This window comes from Tachypleus tridentatus, chromosome 10 (assembly GCF_004210375.1).
Source record: "Tachypleus tridentatus isolate NWPU-2018 chromosome 10, ASM421037v1, whole genome shotgun sequence".
NCBI lineage: Eukaryota > Metazoa > Arthropoda > Merostomata > Xiphosura > Limulidae > Tachypleus > Tachypleus tridentatus.
Genome location: NC_134834.1, coordinates 10,308,654 through 10,327,378, shown reverse-complemented (window position 1 = coordinate 10,327,378; position 18,725 = coordinate 10,308,654). Strand labels below are relative to the sequence as shown.

Below are 18,725 nucleotides of genomic sequence, written 5' to 3'. Positions count from 1 at the left end.
CACAAAGTCGAAATATTGGTTTAAATAAAAAATATATTATCTTATATTTATGTGGAAAGTAAAGGTCGTTTTTCTTAACTTCTGAGAATGTAAACAATTATGCTGGCAGAAATAGAAACTTTAGCTCAGCAGTGAAGAACAGATGTGTATCAGAACTAAGTATATGTATGAACTTTGTCGAGGTTACATTCTCTTGTGATGTCACTAACTGAAAAAAAACGGAACGTTTTTAGTAGGCTTTAATTGTAACACGAAATTAAATATAGAAACGATTTGTGAAGGCTTATATTCTCTTCTGCTTCTTACGAAACGTTTCTTTCTGAATATAAAGACTGAAAAGTTGTACATTAGTCTTTTTTTATTTTTACTCTTGCTCATCCGTACACAAACTTTGAATTTTTGACGGACAGGGTAGGAAGTGGACACAAATCCCTGGACTGCTTCACTCGAGTCAGCCTGGCCAATCAAAGTATTTCTATATTACGTCAGTGTATGACGTCATTCAGTTGGCATGATAACGTTAAGCGACAGCAGCCGGCATGTAGTAGAGAGTAGAGTCAGACGTATTTGACAAAGATGTTACGACGACTGGAGAAATGTACTGAAATTCGTGTCTTATGTCTTACTTAAGTTACTTCTGTGAACTTGTGCCAATAGAGTGACTGAAACCTCTAAAATCCCAATAGGTATTTGTTAAAGGGCTAGATTTTGTGTGTGAAAGGTTGTGATATCGATCGATTCATCCATCACGTAAACTTCTCCTTCAAGACCACTGGCTTGGCGCGACAGTAGAGAGAGAAACTAGGCCTAGTAGTAGCAATACTAGAAACGTTTTACGTCTGGGAGTTAATTGACTGCACAAACGTCTAAACGAAACTGGTTCCACAGCCTGTCGCTGGAAACTGTTTCAGATAAATTCTGAGCAACCTTGAAATTAGTAAAGCAGACAGGGTTTTGTAACCGGGTTTTCATCCTGTGTTAGAGAAACGACAACGATGATAACCATCACACAAACACCAACTTTTTCAGGTAGAGAACACCTTTAATTTCTGCTGTGTATAGGTTATACTGTAGTTCACACGCTAAAAACGATAAAACTATATTTAAAAATTATTGTCTACTCTGTAGTGTAGTCAACGACTTTACACGATTTTTGCTGTTTAAGAACAGGGCCATTTCTATGCACGTGATGTATATGTTTATCACCTTTCTCTTTAGTAGCGGTCAAATTAAAATTCGTGAGCATGTTACTTTCGAGATTAGAAATAAAAAGGTTTCATAATTGTTTTCTTTAGTAAATATTTGACTTCGGTTGGCCTTCATGTTATTACTACATGACTGCGGAGTTTCGTCTCGCATTCTGTATAGGTGCCAGTAGAAGTGTCTAAAATAACCATAGCACGTTTCGTTATAGCTTTTGTTATCACATTCATATCAGTTTAGAATTTTATCACATATCTGATTTAAAGTTTCACTCAGTAGGATAGCTTAGGGACTACAAATTAGATTGTTCTATATATGTAAAAAACGGCTGGTTTGGGTTGAGAATTTTTTTTATGCAGAGGAGAGAACAACGTTTCGACCTGATCACTGATTAGTTTGTCTGTTCTTTTTAAAGTAAACCCTCATTGGGTTATGTGCTATGTCCACTTTGGGAAATCGAACCCCGGATTTTATTGTTGTATTATTTCGGTTTTGAGTGCTAAAAGTTGTAAAACGGTGATCACACCATTATTCGTTAGTACACGGTCATTTTTTATTGTTTTTTCCGGTTGATATTTGTGTAATAGTTTATTACATCTATGTTGTTTAAGTCTCTGTTTCTTCAGATTTTACATTTTTTGTCGTTCTGGACAGTAGGTTTGTCTGAGTTTGTGTAGTGTTATGACAAAACAAGTTCATACAAGTGTCACGTTGTTCAAGACGAGGCTTAGTGTGTATTCCAAGGTTGCGTGGCGAATTGCTGTTAAATACGTTTTGTATTTCAGCAGCTACGGGGTGCTAATATCCATTGTTTAATTAATTAGAAGCCGTGAGTTCCTCCGTCTCTGGTCAACATGTATAAGGATGAAAACTTAGAGGTCTCTGACCTAGTCGTCTAGCTCAAGTGGCGTATGAAGTACCGATGTCATTGAACACCGTATTATTAATTATATTAATTACGCATAAAGCATACAGAATTAACTTATATGATTAACGTTTTTCAATTAATTGTATCTTACGATTTCTAGCTGGAGTTTCCCCACGCCTGGTATGATTTATAAATCATGTATTGGTTTGTGAAAGAAGCATTGGGCATATGCAGACCTCGTGGTTTTATATTACTTACGCTTCCACATCGCACGCCGTTCCAGTTGTCTGTGTACTGCTACATAAAAAAAAAAAATTGAACTAAGAAATCTATTCACGTTCATCTGGTGCAAAGTTTACACTAGTCGTCGCTGCATTCAGATTTGCATTGGACGTAGTAGACACCGGACGTTAAACTCGCAGAAAGATGGGAGGAGAAACCTACCACATATCACGTGCACGCCAGTTTGATTTTTTTTTTTTTTTGTATCGATTTTTCAGTCTTCCAGCGCGTGCAAGGGTATATGAACTGTGACTGCTTCTAGTCAGTACATGTATAATCAACGGATGTTAAGATAACTCAGTTTTTAATTATACATAACTGGTTAAGACTGTGAGTGTCTGCTATATATTCCACTAGGTTAGGAAGGTTATACTATGCCAGTTGCTCCAGGAAACACAAATCAGAGTTTCTCTCCATACATCGAAGTGCTATACGTTGTTTGCGTGTTTATTGACAAACCATAAACGTAGCTCCATTGAAAAAGTAGTGGAATTTCTTTTCTATATTTATATTTATTGTTAATTTGCTTGGACTGGAAGCAAAGAGGTTCGAACAACGCGTAGTCCAATGTTTTTTATTAAAATATTCTCGTAACTAGTGGTGTTGCTGATCGTACGACTATCTCTAATAGGGCCGTGTTATGACAGCCTCGAATAAAAGTATTTTTAATTTACAAAAGAAGCAGAAAACCTTTTGGTGTATATATTTTATTCTCTAATGAATGTTATTTCTGATACTTAAAAAAACAAACTAGTCTGTAATGTTAACGTTATCAGTTTTTATGCCACTATATAAAGTTTAACATTCACATGATCTAGTGTTACTTACGTATTTACAAAAAATGTTTAAAAGACAAAGATAATTTGTATGATTTTAATAGAGGGAAATTAAAACGCGGTCCTGTTAGAGATAGCCCTGCAAGAATTTTGCTCGTTCGGGCTTTTGCGGTGATCTGATTCTTGGGTGAGGATATTCTAGTTACATTAATTTACCACTAGGAAAGATGATAAGACAAAAGGAAAACAACTCGTATTTTCAATGTTACTCAATTTTTTTTTAAAAAGTGTGTTATATTAACTGAACTTTGCAGTAAGACAGGATGAGGCAAGACTTAATACACACTCTGTATTGTAAAGTTCAAAGTTCGAGCTGAACAGTGCTGTGCACATTCAGCTGTGGGTGTATTCTACTTCACTTTTCACTTGAGTAAAGATATGTCTGTTACATATGTCCAAGTCTGTCCTATTATGGTTACAGTTTACAGAGAGAATGTAACGCACGTGAGTACACCAAGGTGAATCAGGGCTATTGTCAGTCGCATACAGGAAGCAGGGGGAGCGGCGCCTTTATAGTCTATTCCAATAAAAGTGGATCATAATTAGGGACATTCCTAACAGAAGAATGGATACAACTTAATCCAGAACCCACGAGACTCCAGGGACCTAAAACCTTCATTGAATTCCAGCTGTAATGGGTGCGTTTGATCAAATAGATCTTGCACACAACCTTTAATATGCTTCCGAGACAAAAGAACATGTCCAAGTCGATCTTTGTAAGACATATACTTGAAGATATAAGACACATTTTTCAACAATGAAAGCAGACATAACCTGTAATTGTTTGATGTTAAAACCACTACTACGTTTTCAAATATTTATCTTCAGTCTGGCGTCTATGCTACCTGGGCACGTGTTGTTATAATCATTTTATCTAACGTTTATTAGACTATATTACCACTGATTGAGGAATATATTGCTATCAGAAGCCTGCAACCGTTTCTGGACGTATGTTCTCATGTTATGGAGAACTAGAGAATAATTTCTTTTCGTTGGTTATGGATTATCTTTATATTATAGTGTTTACATACATTTAAATCTTGCTCATGAAACCGAAACTAATTAAAATATCCATTCTGTCTTGTTAATATGTCGGAAGAAAGAAGACAACAACATGGGACGGTGAATTTTATAATTACCATAAACATGGATTATTTACACACTGGTACAAAATTAATAACATTCATTTTACACACACAGTCCTTTAAAATATAGTTCATGTATACCTAAACACGGTATCATAATATGCAGTTCATGTATACCTAACACAGTATCATAAAATACAGTTCATGTATACCTAAACACGGTATCATAATATGCAGTTCATGTATACCTAACACAGTATCATAAAATACAGTTCATGTATACCTAAACACGGTATCATAATATGCAGTTCATGTATACCTAAACACGGTATCATAAAATACAGTTCATGTATACCTAAACACGGTATCATAAAATACAGTTCATGTATACCTAAACACGGTATCATAAAATACAGTTCATGTATACCTAAACACGGTATCATAAAATACAGTTCATGTATACCTAAACACGGTATCATAAAATACAGTTCATGTTTCCCTAAACACGGTATCATAAAATACAGTTCATGTTTTCCTAAACACGGTATCATAAAATACAGTTCATGTATACCTAAACACGGTATCATAAAATACAGTTCATGTATACCTAAACACGGTATCATAATATGCAGTTCATGTATACCTAAACACGGTATCATAATATGCAGTTCATGTGTACCTAAACACGGTATCATAATATGCAGTTCATGTGTACCTAAACACGGTATCATAAAATACAGTTCATGTGTACCTAAACACGGTATCATAAAATACAGTTCATGTGTACCTAAACACGGTATCATAAAATACAGTTCATGTGTACCTAAACACGGTATCATAAAATACAGTTCATGTATACCTAAACACGGTATCATAAAATACAGTTCATGTATCCCTAAATGCAGCCCTTTAAAGTATAGTGCACATTATCTCATTAATGTCTGGTAATAAGCAGGTTTGCAACAATTGGAACACATCTGAACGTTATATAGACTACAAATCAAAATCAGTTCTATGCTAAGATTTATCACAAACATAACATCACGACCAGTTTGCTGGTTGTGGAATAACTATGGAAACTGAAATAAGACTACCATTAATATACTTATATTTGATTACCACATTTTCCTTTTTCATCAGTTATCTTTTTTCCCACCCAAAATTGTCGTGAGGACTTGGTGTCCATAAACACCGAAAGTTGGTACCACCAGTCATGGCTTTTATCACAGATAAAATAGATGTGTACACTTTTCTATTCACAGATATTTCGGCGAATGTCTGTCGGTGTTTGGGTAAGAAAAGTTCATACCCTGGAGGGTCAAGTCCTCTGTGACCTTTTCCCCCTTTCGGCGAAACTACTTCCTCATCGCTTGCTTTAAATTATTTGAAAACGGCGCGAATCACACACGAAAGTGATGCAACAACTCGTTGAAGCTATAGTACAAAATATATTCTGACTGCCATTCGATGGATCGGGGAATTTCAAGGGTTTCTGTCTCCTTTAACCACTATTGTGGAGGCGTCCACAATAGTGGTTAAGGGATCCCTTGTAATTTTGATCCACGGCCACGTGAGGTCCAGTTAGCCACTGCAACCATAGTCATTGATCTTTAGGTTTTGTTTTTTTATTGGTTCAATCCACATTCGGTTACATCAGGTTTTATTTTTCCTGGAACAATCCACGTTCGGTTATAGTAGGTTTTTTGTTGTTGTTGGAATAATCCACATTCGGTTACATCAGGTTTTATTTTTCCTGGAACAATCCACGTTCGGTTATAGTAGGTTTTTTGTTGTTGTTGGAATAATCCACATTCGGTTACATTAGGTTTTGTATATTATCAAAGTAATAAAATTCTCATAATGAAACGTTGTGTTTTCCTGATCGGTAAAACATAAAATTAAACAAAAGGTTTATGATTACAATCTCTTCGTGTCTGAATATATCAGTGTTGATAGAGGTTGTGTATCATAACTATTTTCACGGCTAGATGGCTCTGGCGTTCGACTCTGAACCTTCCAATCACGGGCTCGAATCTCGTCACCGAAAATGTTTGCCCTTTCAGCCGTAGGCCCATTTTTATTGTGACGGTCAATCGCACTTTGCCCCCCCCCCCCTTAAGTGGCACAGCGGTATGTTTGCGGACGTACTACAGCAGAAACCAGGCTTCGATACTCGTGATGGGCAGAGCATAGATGGCCCATTGTACAGCTTTATATTTAATTACAAACAAAGAAACAATCATGTGAGAACGTTTTGACTGCTCCTTTTAACATTCCGTTATTCTCATAAATATACCACACAACCATTTAGAATTTCACACACAAAAAATATCTGTTGTCGGACCACGTGAAAGGGAAATACGACGAAACTTTCCGCTCGCGTGAAGTGAGAACTAAAGTGATGGAGATAAACGTGTTTGCAATGAATCCTTAACTTCTGTCCAGTGGGACACGACTAATTTAAACTGTGAAATATGGACTTCTGAACGCACATAAGGTAGAGTTATCTCATGGATGAACGAAAATCAGTCCATCTTCATTATGAATTAATTCAACATAGACTCTTTCCTACCGAGACTACAGTGAGGTTTTGTATTTGTTGTTGTAGGATCTGCGCTGAACAGACCCTGAGAAAGGGGTTAGCTTGATCCTCAGCAGGGGTCCAGCGCAGGAGAACTGGCTAGTATCTGTGTTGGTTATCTCCCAAGGGGGTAGTGTTGATATTTCTAAATATATATCTTCTTGTGATAAATAAAGCCAGATATATCCAATGTAGGGTATAGTTAACCACTGTAAAACTACTAATCATAGAGGTAAGTGAGAATAAGGAACTTCCTAATGTGTGCGGTTTGAGTGCCTAATTAACGTCGAATAAGACGAGTTGTTTTCTAATTTCACTGCAAGTACATTATAGCTGCTTATTAGTCTGTGTGTCTGATTCCAAGAAATTATTTTATTCAGTTCCATAATATCTACACAAAGTCAAACGAAGGTCGTGTGTCTATGCACATGGTACACAAACAGTGAAATATTACACAGGGGACCATCCAAAAAATTAACATTTTAACTCTGTACGTTCTGAAGGAAATTACAAATACTTCCTGTTATTGTGCTGTACTTCAGACATTACAGGTAATGAAATACTATCACTGTGGGCTTTTCTTATTACATGAAACGTAATTCCTGATAACTCCAAATAGTAATTTCTGTTATTAACATTGTTCGTTAGCAATGGTGAGTTCGTCATGAAAAGTGTTTAACACTCGGAGCATATTACTTTTCTGTTTTTGATTTAGCCCTGGGGACGTAAAAGCGCTACTGTCAATCCCACTATTTGTTGGAGAAAGAATAGCCCAACAGCTAACAGAGGATGGTGTTGACTAGCTGCCTTCCCTATAGTCTTAGGCCCAGCATGGCCAGGTGGGTTAAGGCGCTTGACTCATTATCTGAAGTTCGCGGGTTCGAATCCCCGGTGCACCAAATGTGCTCGCCATCCCAGCCGTGGGGGTGTTATAATGTGACGGTCAATTTCGCTATTCGGTGGTAAAAAGAGAAGCCCAAGAGTTGGCGGTGGGTGGTGATGACTAGCTGCCTTCCCTCTAGTCTTACACTGCTAAATTATGGTCGGCTAGCGCAGATAGCTCACGTGTAGCTTTGCGCGAAATTAAAAACAAATCAAACTACATAACTGAATTACTACGTATTAGTAGCACTTTAAATTACACGTCTTTTGCTACGTGCAACAACTTCACATAAAATATCTCAAGTGCTCTGATTGAAAAATGAAAGATTATCCTAATATTACAGATGTAAACTGTTTAGATTATCAAGTGTCACATACATAAAAAAAACGATGAATTTTAACAGACAAAAAAGCACATATTTAAAAAAAAGGCTTAAGATGTCAGTGATCTTTTCACAAAATATGTTGATTTAATTTAGTTTCTAATTTCTAACTCTGAGTGAGGCGAATCGTATGAATTACACAGCTTTAGAAAGGGCTGTAAACAAATTGTTTTATTAAATACGCCATTTCTGTTCTGATGTACATTGACACAGCTTCAGTTTAAACTTAACATTGGTTTATAATTGTTCACCATTTAAAACTATAAGTTGCGGATAAACTTATAAAATATTGGATAAAAGAAGTAAGCAGTCACTTTTAGTCTTTTTAATATGTTATTAAAAAACATTAATTTCTGTTCCGAGTGGTTACGTTATTTCCCACGTGTAGGTTTCAGTTTCGGTACCACACCTTTGCACGTGTCGTCAGTTTCAGCAATATGATTGCTATTAGTGGTAATAATCAACAACATAAAGGAATTTCGTCTATTTCATTGTTATGGAATTTAAAAAGAGCATTTAATACACAAGCATTTAACGTAAACTTACTGAGTTGAAATTACCGAGGTAGACGGGGGGGGGATGTAGTTATGTCGAACCCTGCTTAGTCCCCCCAGCTGTTGCACTGTTTTTGAAAGTTTGGGGAAAGGTCGATTTTTATCACAGATCTTCTGAGAATAGACCTGGAAACAAAATATATTAAATTTCGACTCCCAACCTAAGATAGTTAATTCGAGCCATGTGGGTCCACATGTATACGAATAAAAACAGTTTTGGAATGACTAAAGAATCGTTGTACTCGGTATCCTATTCTTGTTCTGTGAATGTGATCTGATTTTGAACACTGATAGTTTTATTAATGTGTTTGTTTACGACCGTTGTTAAACGCATAGCTACCCAATAGGCTGTCCGTGCTGTGCCAACCACAGGTATCGAAACTAGGTTTTTAGCATTATAAGTATTGTTGTAGAGCCACTGGGAGGCTTATATTGGTGTTTTTCTTTGGATATACAATACAACGAAGTTGATATATTTTAGTATTATGCTAGGACTGGTGAAATGATCTGTACCGTGGATATGTTTCAGTTGTTTTGGATTATTACAGGGAAGTTGGATAACGGGAGTATCTTTATTAAATAGTTTCTGAATATTAAAGTTAAAAAATCGTTACAGGTTCCTTTCCAACAGAGGTTGTAAAATATGTTTTCAAGGTCGCGGGTTCGAATCCCCGTCTCACCAAACATGCTCGCCCTTTCAGCCGTGGGGGCGTTATAATGTTACAGTCAATTCCACTATTCCGTGGTAAAAGAGGAGCCCAAGAGTTGGCGGTGGGTGGTGATGACTAGCTGCTTTCCCTCTAGTCTTACACTGCTAAATTAGGGACGGCTAGCGCAGATAGCCCTCGAGTAGCTTTGTGCGAAATTCAAAAACAGAAGAAAAAAACCTTTTCGGTTGTGAAACTGCAACACAACTTATTGTGTTGTGTAATTTCAAGTCATTAGACATCAGAAAGGGGCCTCAATTTAAAGTGACCTTAATAGGTTTTTATACATCAGTGATTTGTGTATTTGTTTCAAGTTAAGCACGAACCTACACTCTGGGTTGTGTGTGCTCTGCCCACCACGGGTGTCGAAAATCGGTTTCTAGCGTAGACGTACCGCAGTAGTGCTATAGGGTTGCGAACTGCCCAAAATTTTTATTTGGTCATAATTTCTAGTTTTTGTGTATTATGTTGTTCGTTGATGTCAAAAACGTACTCAGTTTAAATGGGCCTGCACAGGTCACTATGGAATAACGAACTCGTTTTTTTAAGAAATAGGAAAACAAATAATTATACCTGATTATAGGAAAAGTGTGGGAAATCCTAAGTCTTTTAAGAATTTATAGGAAGTGGTCGACCTGCTATGAGGCAAAAATAAAAACTTGGAAAAGCTGATCACGAGCCAGTGATTTTTTGTTTTATCTTTATAGTCTCTCAGCGGTAAGTCTTCGGATTTACAACGCTAAAATAAGGGGTTCGATTCCTCTTGGTGGACACAAAACATAACTCGATAACAATCTTTATAAACAGTTTTTTTTTTCAGCAGTTTGGTAAGCTGTACCGACTCCACGTTTAGACAGCAACATGTTTCGTAATCATTTATCTTATAAAACAATCTCCTAGAAAGTTCCACTGTCGCAGCCGTTTAATTAATGGATTTTCATTGGTCACAAGACGTTGTTAGGAAAAATGATGTAAACCTATACTGACGTAAGTCGTAAACTGAACATTACATGTACGGTAGTGCTTGGAGGTAACAATATGTGTTTTTTTATAGCAAAGCCACATCTGCTGAGCCTACTGGGGGATTCGAACTCCTGATTTTAACGTTGTTAAGTCATAGACTTACCGCTGTTTTAGCAGAAGCAAATTTAAATATACCATATTACTCCTGTAATATAGCGAGTATCTTTATAGTTTAGTGTGTACTTGTAGTGTGGTGATAATGTCCTGTGTACTTGTAGTGTGGTAATAATGTCCTGTGTACTTGTAGTGTGGTAATCATGTCCTGTGTGCTTGTAGTGTGGTGATAATGTTCTGTGTGCTTGTAGTGTGGTGATAATGTTCTGTGTGCTTGTAGTGTGGTGATAACGTTCTGTGTACTTGTAGTGTGGTGATAATGTTCTGTGTACTTGTAGTGTGGTGATAACGTTCTGTGTACTTGTAGTGTGGTGATAACGTTCTGTGTGCTTGTAGTGTGGTGATAATGTTCTGTGTACTTGTAGTGTTGTGATAATGTTCTGTGTACTTGTAGTGTTGTGATAATGTTCTGTGTACTTGTAGTGCGGTGATAACGTTCTGTGTACTTGTAGTGTGGTGGTGATAATGTTCTGTGTGCTTTTAGTGTGGTGGTGATAATGTTCTGTGTGCTTTTAGTGTTGTGATAATGTTCTGTGTGCTTGTAGTGTGGTAATAATGTTCTGTGTACTTGTAGTGTGGTGATAATGTTCTGTCTACTTGTAGTGTGGTGATAATGTTCTGTCTACTTGTAGTGTGGTGATAATGTTCTGTGTGCTTGTAGTGTGGTGGTGATAATGTTCTGTGTGCTTTTAGTGTGGTGGTGATAATGTTCTGTGTGCTTTTAGTGTTGTGATAATGTCCTGTGTGCTTGTAGTGTTGTGATAATGTTCTGTGTGCTTGTAGTGTGGTGATAATGTTCCGTCTACCTGCAGTGTGGCGATAATGTTCTGTCTACTTGTAGTGTGGTGATAATGTTCCGTGTGCTTGTAGTGTGGTGGTGATAATGTTCTGTGTGCTTTAGTGTGGTGGTGATAATGTCCTGTGCGCTTTTAGTGTTGTGGTGATAACGTTCTGTGTACTTGTATAACGTCCCGTGTGCCTGTAGTGTTGTGGATAACGTTCCGTGCGCCTTGTAGTGTGGTAATAATGTTCTGTGTACTTGTAGTGTGGTGATAATGTTCCGTCCACCTTGTAGTGTGGTGATAATGTCCTGTGTGCTTGTAGTGTGGGTGATAACGTTCCTGTGTGCTTGTAGTGTGGCGATAACGTTCTGTGTACCCAGTAGTGTGGTGATAACGTTCTGTGTACCTTGCAGTGTGGTGGTGATAATGTTCTGTGTACTTGTAGTGTGGTGGTGATAACGTTCCTGTGCGCTTGTAGTGTGGTGATAATGTTCTGTGTGCACCTGTAGTGTGGTGGTGATAATGTTCTGTGTACCTTGTAGTGTGGTGATAACGTCCCTGCGCCTTGTAGTGCGGTGATAATGTTCTGTGTACTTGTGAAGTGTGGTGGTGATAACGTTCCTGTGCACCCTTGTAGTGTGGTGATAATGTTCCTGTGTGCCTTGTAGTGTGGTGATAATGTTCTGTGCGCTTGTAGTGTGGTGGTGATAATGTTCCTGTGTACTTGTAGTGTGGTGATAATGTTCCTGTGTACTTGTAGTGTGGTGGCGATAACGTTCCTGTGTGCCTTGCAGTGTGGGTGGTGATAACGTTCTGTGTACCTTGTAGTGTGGTGATGATGTTCTGTGCACCTGTAGTGTGGTGGTGATAATGTTCTGTGCACTTGTAATGTGGTGATAATGTTCTGTGTACCTGTAGTCTGGTGGCGATAACGTTCGGTGATAATGTTCTGTATACTTGTAGTGTGGTGGTGATAATGTTCTGTATACTTGTAGTGTGGTGGTGATAATGTTCTGTGTACTTGTAGTGTGCGGTGATAATGTTCCTGTGCACCTTGTAGTGTGGTGGTGATAATGTCCTGTGTGCCTGTAGTGTGGTGGTGATAATGTTCTGTGTACTTGTAGTGTGGTGGTGATAACGTTCCTGTAGCACCTGTAGTGTGGTGGTGATAACGTCCCGTGTGCTTGTAGTGTGGTGATAACGTTCTGTGTGCCTTGTAGTGTGGTGGTGATAATGTTCTGTGCACTTGTAGTGTGGTGATAATGTTCTGTGCACCTGTAGTGTGGTGGTGATAACGTTCCTGTGTACCTTGTAGTGTGGCGGTGATAAGGTTCTGTGTACTTGTAGTGTGGTGGTGATAACGTTCTGTGCACCTTGTAGTGTGGTGGTGATAACGTTCTGTGCACCTGTAGTGTGGTGATAATGTTCTGTGCACCTTGTAGTGCGGTGATAATGTTCCTGTGCACCTTGTAGTGTTGTGATAACGTTCTGTGTACCTGTAGTGTTGTGATAATGTTCCGTGCACCCTGTAGTGTGGTGGATAACGTTCCTGTGCACCTGTAGTGTGGTGGTAATGTCCTGTGCACTTGTAGTGCGGTGATAACGTTCCTGTGTACTTGTAGTGTGGTGGTGATAATGTCCTGTGCACCCCAGTAGTGTGGTGATAATGTTCCTGCACCTGTAGTGCGGTGATAACGTTCTGTGCACTTGTAGTGTGGTGATAATGTTCCGTGTACTTGTAGTGTGGTGATAATGTTCTGTGTACCTGTAGTGTGGTGGTGATAATGTTCCTGTGCACCTGTAGTGTGGTGGTGATAATGTTCCTGTGTACTTGTAGTGTTGTGATAATGTTCTGTGTACCTTGTAGTGTGGTGATAATGTTCTGTGTACTTGTAGTGTGGTGATAACGTTCTGTGTGTGGGTGATAACACTTGTAGTGTGGTGATAACGTTCTGTGTACTTGTAGTGTGGTGATAACGTTCCTGTGCACCTTGTAGTGTGGTGGTGATAATGTTCCGTGTACTTGTGGTGTTGTGGATAATGTTCTGTGTACCTTGTAGTGTGGTGGTGATAATGTTCCTGTGCACCTGTAGTGTTGTGATAATGTTCTGTGTACTTGTAGTGTTGTGATAATGTTCTGTGCACCTGTAGTGTTGTGATAATGTTCTGTGTACTTGTAGTGTGGTGGTAACGTTCTGTGTACTTGTAGTGTGGTGATAATGTCCTGTGTACTTGTAGTGTGGTGGTGATAATGTTCTGTGTACTTCTAGTGTGGTGATAATGTCCTGTGTACTTGTAGTGCGGTGATAACGTTCTGTGTACTTGTAGTGTGGTGATAATGTTATAGTTTTGTATGTGGCTGGAGATGATAAAATGTGTAAAATGCATGATTTCTGTGAGTGACAGAATGTTTTGGATATTTTAACATATAAAAGAAAGCATATGCCAGGTGTTAAAGCGACACCTGGACGAGGTAATAAGCAGAAAAAATTACTTTGCTATCAGTACGAATTTCAAGTTATTGTGTATAATATGAAACAGGAAAAATATATAATATCATTACACTACCAGTTCTTTCAGCGGTTTTTGTAGAAGGTTTAAAATGAATTTAGTATTTGAAACAAACTATATGTGTCCTGTGTTACTATAGTTCTTTTCGTGTAATCCGAGTGACGTTACAAAGGACTTCACGTTTCAACAGATCCTATTTCTGTCACCGTTCTTCGTGAAATGTTTTACGAAATAAGTGAAACTTACACACGTTTTATAAAGAGTTCTGTGACGTTTCATAGTTTGAATAAGTGTTTGTGTGGAAATGTACCATTATTTATTATTCAGGTGTTACATGGGGTCACTGTCTGATGAAGCAGTCATGGGGTCACTGTTTTATCAGGTCAACACGCAAGTCACCATCATAGATACCACATTCGCACAACGCTACAAACATTAAATAGTCGCTACGAACATTAAATAGTGTATCGTTTGTCTGAAATGTATACCTCCTGGCCCGATGGGTTAAGGTGTTCGACTCGTAATCTAAAGGTCGCGGGTTCGAATCTCCGTCTCACCAAACATGCTCGCCCTTTCAGACTTGGGAGCGTTATAATGTGACGGTCAGTCCCATTATTCGTTGGTAAAAGAGTAGCCCAACCCAAGAGTTGGCGGTGGGTGGTGATGACTAGCTGCTTTCCCTCTAGTCTTACACAACTAAATTAGGGACAGCTAGCGCAGATAGCCCTCGTGTAACTTTGCGCGAAATTCAAAAACAAACTAACCTCTTGGCCTATGGTAGTCGTCCTGCTAGTTAACAACAGTTTCAATGCCAACCAGGTCTTTTGTATAGTCACTTCTGAGTTTACACGAAAATCTGATGTACGGTTTCAAAATGAAACGTTTTATAGGGGCTGGAATCCTACCAGTGACATAATTACAAAAGATGCTCGTTCCTACATAAAAAGGGGCTCCCCCTGCAGTTGTGGTTACAATTGTAGCTGACTAATGTTGCTAGCAAAATAATGCAACTACCCTTATGTTAAAACAAATTAAACTATATATATAACCCCTTGTCGACAGCTCCTACTGTCAGACCCTCTGAGGTCGTTCCTTCACCTCCAGCAACCACGGGGGGGGGCATACTTACATCACTGCATCATACGACAAGAGAAACTGTGTGGTTTAAATAAATGTTTGTTTACGCTTTCTGAATCGTAATAATATTTCTATAGTTCCTAGAAAGAGGGCCTAAGACCGTCTAGCGGAATTATTAGCCACTTTCACCACTAAAATGTTGACTCTGAAATGACGTCATATAAGGGACGCGTAACGTTGCAATTTGTAGTGTCGTGATTTCAATGAAATGTGAGCATGCCATGAATCACGAGAAACATTATGCACACTATAGGCTATAACACGGCATGACATGTGACCTGTAAGACCAGAACATTTGTTACTCTTAATTTTGGTTCACTTTACTCTTGAAGGAGAACCATTTCGGGGACTCTGCGGAAGTACACCAAGTACACAGTCGTTGTCAGTTATGTGAAGTCGCGTCTTACTACGTTCGTGTGTTATGTGAATTACTGGGAAACGGATTCTATCAGAACTTTGTTCCTGTACACGTAGTAATCAATATTTTAAACGTCGTATATTAAAAGTTATATTAGGACTAGTAGATGGTTGTTGAAATAATTCAATAACGAGTGTTCTAAAAATAGCTAGAAATAATTATACAAATGTTCAGTCAATCCAGTTCTTTGGATCAGTGTGTGTATGCAATATGATCAGTCAATCCAGTTCTTTGGATCAGTGTGTGTATGCAATATGATTGTCTAGTGAGCTGTTTGGAATCGTCATTTTTTATTCTATGTGCTATTTTTGTTTATTTGTTGTCGTATCAGTCAAGAGATCTTCGATAGTTGGCGGTGGGTGCTCTTGGCTATCTGCCTTCACTCTAGTTCATCAGTTTAAAACTAGGAACGGCATGTTCTCACTGCTGTGTTAGCAAACTGGTTCATGAGAGTGTTAAACACGTTATACTAGGTATTGTAATAAACTGACAAAGTTGTTCAGACTAATATTCTGTCGAAAGACACAGTGTGTTCACCCTAAAATGTAATCGTAAATCGTTGTTTGCCCATTTGTTGACAGGAAGCTCATTGCCCGAAACGTGTACTAACGAAAATGTTCTTCTTGGTTTAGGTATAGAATAAAACGTTCACAAAACCATGCTTGGGAGTCTACTTTCATGGTACATAAAGGACAGTCACACTCCGTATGATACCTTCCAATTTATGATAACTGTAAGAAAAACAAAATAACGGGAGCAAAAGTCACACTATACATTTGGTTTAGCTTTTTTGAATTTCGCGCAAATCTACACGAGGGCTATCTGCGCTAGCCGTCCCTAATTTAGTTGTGTAAGACTAGAGGGAAAGCAGCTAGTCATCATCACCCACCGTCAACTTTTGGGCTACTCTTTTACCAACGAATAGTGAGATTGACCGTCACATAATAACGCCCCCACGGCTGAAAGGGCGAGCATGTTTGGCGTGACGGGGATTCGAACCCACGATCTACGGTTTACGAGTCGAGTGCCTAAATCACCTGGTCATGCCGAGCCCTATACATTTCGATAGGTCTGTTATGAAATCTGTCTGCGTTAGCCGCCTTTAATTTAGCATTGACAGACTAGAGGGAAGGCACCCTCCGCCAACTCTTTGGCTATTATTTTAATAGATTAGAACATTATAACGCCCCCTTGTATTCTTCAAACAGTAATGGTACTTTAGTCTTGTAACTTAACATTTACTATTTGATGGGCCCCCCGCTAGTACAGCGGTATGTCTACGCATTTACAACGCTAAAATCAGGGGTTCGATTCCCCTCAGTGGGCTCAGCAGATAGCCTGATGTGGCTTTGTTATAAGGAAACACACAGTATTTGATAGTGTTTTTTTTTTACACCTATTTTAACAGATAACGACACCTTGAATCATAGTGGTTACCGCCACGTGGTGCTACAACAAAGCGTAACCATGTTGGCTTACATGGACCATACTGCGGAGAACGTAACCGGCACACCCCGGGGCTTCCTGACCAAATGGAATCTGGATAGAGATTTGACCATTCTTGTTGGTGCAGCCATAGGTAAGGATAAAACATTGAATAACATCAGCCCATATCGTCGAAAGGTTTTAACATACAGGGTGGCCCGTAAGTCCCTACCCATCCACATATCTTATGTATCCAGTGTATCTGTGTGCTGTCACTCATTCTCGCTGCATAATATTATGCGACGCCATGTTCTTCAAGTGTAAATGGGCTTACATCGGCCATATTTCTCTGAGAAGAAAAACAAGTTTATAACACATGCGTAATTGAATATAACATAATAACATATGGATGGGTAGGGACTTACGGGTCATCCTGTAGATTACAGCATTAATATTGTACCGAGTTACTTTTTATGTATCAAAACATTTTACTGTAACATTACAACTGTCAGAGTGATGTATCTGGATAGTGTGAAATGTTAAATTAGTCCTTAATTATTAGCCCGTCATTGTAACATTACAACTGTCATAGTGATGTATCTGGATAGTGTGAAATGTTAAATTAGTCCTTAATTATTAGCCCGTCATTGTAACATTACAACTGTCATAGTGATGTATCTGGATAGTGTGAAATGTTAAATTAGTCCTTAATTATTAGCCCGTCATTGTAACATTACAACTGTCAGGTTCACGTAACTGGGTGGTGTGGAAGGTTAAGATAGTCCTTAATTATTAGCCCGTCATTGTAACATTACAACAGTCAGGTTCACATAACAGGGTGGTGTGGAAGGCTAAGATAGTCCTTAATTATTAGCCCGTCATATAACATTACAACTGTCAGGTTGATGTAACTGGGTAGTATGGAAGGTTAAGATAGTCCTTAATTATTAGCCCGTCCTTATAACATTACAACTGTCAGGTTCACTTAACAGGGTGGTGTGAAAGGTTAAGATAGTCCTTAATTATTAGCCCGTCCTTGTAACATTACAACTGTCAGGTTCACGTAACTGGGTGGTGTGGAAGGTTAAGATAGTCCTTAATTATTAGCTCGTCATTGTAACATTACAACAGTCAGGTTGATGTAACTGGGTAGTATGGAAGGTTAAGATAGTCCTTAATTATTTGCCCGTCATTGTAACATTACAACTGTCAGGTTGATGTAACTGGGTAGTATGGAAGGTTAAGATAGTCCTTAATTATTAGCCCGTCCTTATAACATTACAACTGTCAGGTTCACTTAACAGGGTGGTGTGAAAGGTTAAGATAGTCCTTAATTATTAGCCCGTCCTTGTAACATTACAACTGTCAGGTTCACGTAACTGGGTGGTGTGGAAGGTTAAGATAGTCCTTAATTATTAGCCCGTCATTGTAACATTACAACAGTCAGGTTGATGTAACTGGGTAGTATGGAAGGTTAAGATAGTCCTTAATTATTTGCCCGTCATTGTAACATTACAACCGTCAGGTTGATGTAACTGGGTAGTATGGAAGGTTAAGATAGTCCTTAATTATTAGCCCGTCATTGTAACATTACAACTGTCAGGTTCACGTAACAGGGTGGTGTGGAAGGTTAAGATAGTCCTTAATTATTAGCCCGTCATTGTAACATTACAACTGTCAGGTTCACGTAACTGGGTGGTGTGGAAGGCTAAGATAGTCCTTAATTATTAGCCCGTCATTGTAACATTACAACTGTCAGGTTCACGTAACTGGGTGGTGTGGAAGGCTAAGATAGTCCTTAATTATTAGCCCGTCATATAACAATACAACTGTCAGGTTGATGTAACTGGGTAGTATGGAAGGTTAAGATAGTCCTTAATTATTAGCCCGTCCTTATAACATTACAACTGTCAGGTTCACATAACAGGGTGGTG

General features: G+C 38.6%; 1 protein-coding gene across 1 annotated transcript in view; it reads left to right on the top strand.

Moving 5' to 3' along the window:
- The first annotated feature begins 510 nt into the window (after positions 1–510).
- The window catches only part of LOC143228734 (uncharacterized), a 30,405-nt gene continuing 12,190 nt past the window's right edge, over positions 511–18,725 (top strand). The window contains exons 1-2 of the mRNA XM_076460027.1: positions 511–1,029; positions 16,775–16,945. Coding sequence (XP_076316142.1) covers positions 996–1,029; positions 16,775–16,945 — 205 coding nt within the window. The 5' untranslated portion in view covers positions 511–995. The remainder of the gene's footprint in view (positions 1,030–16,774; positions 16,946–18,725) is intronic.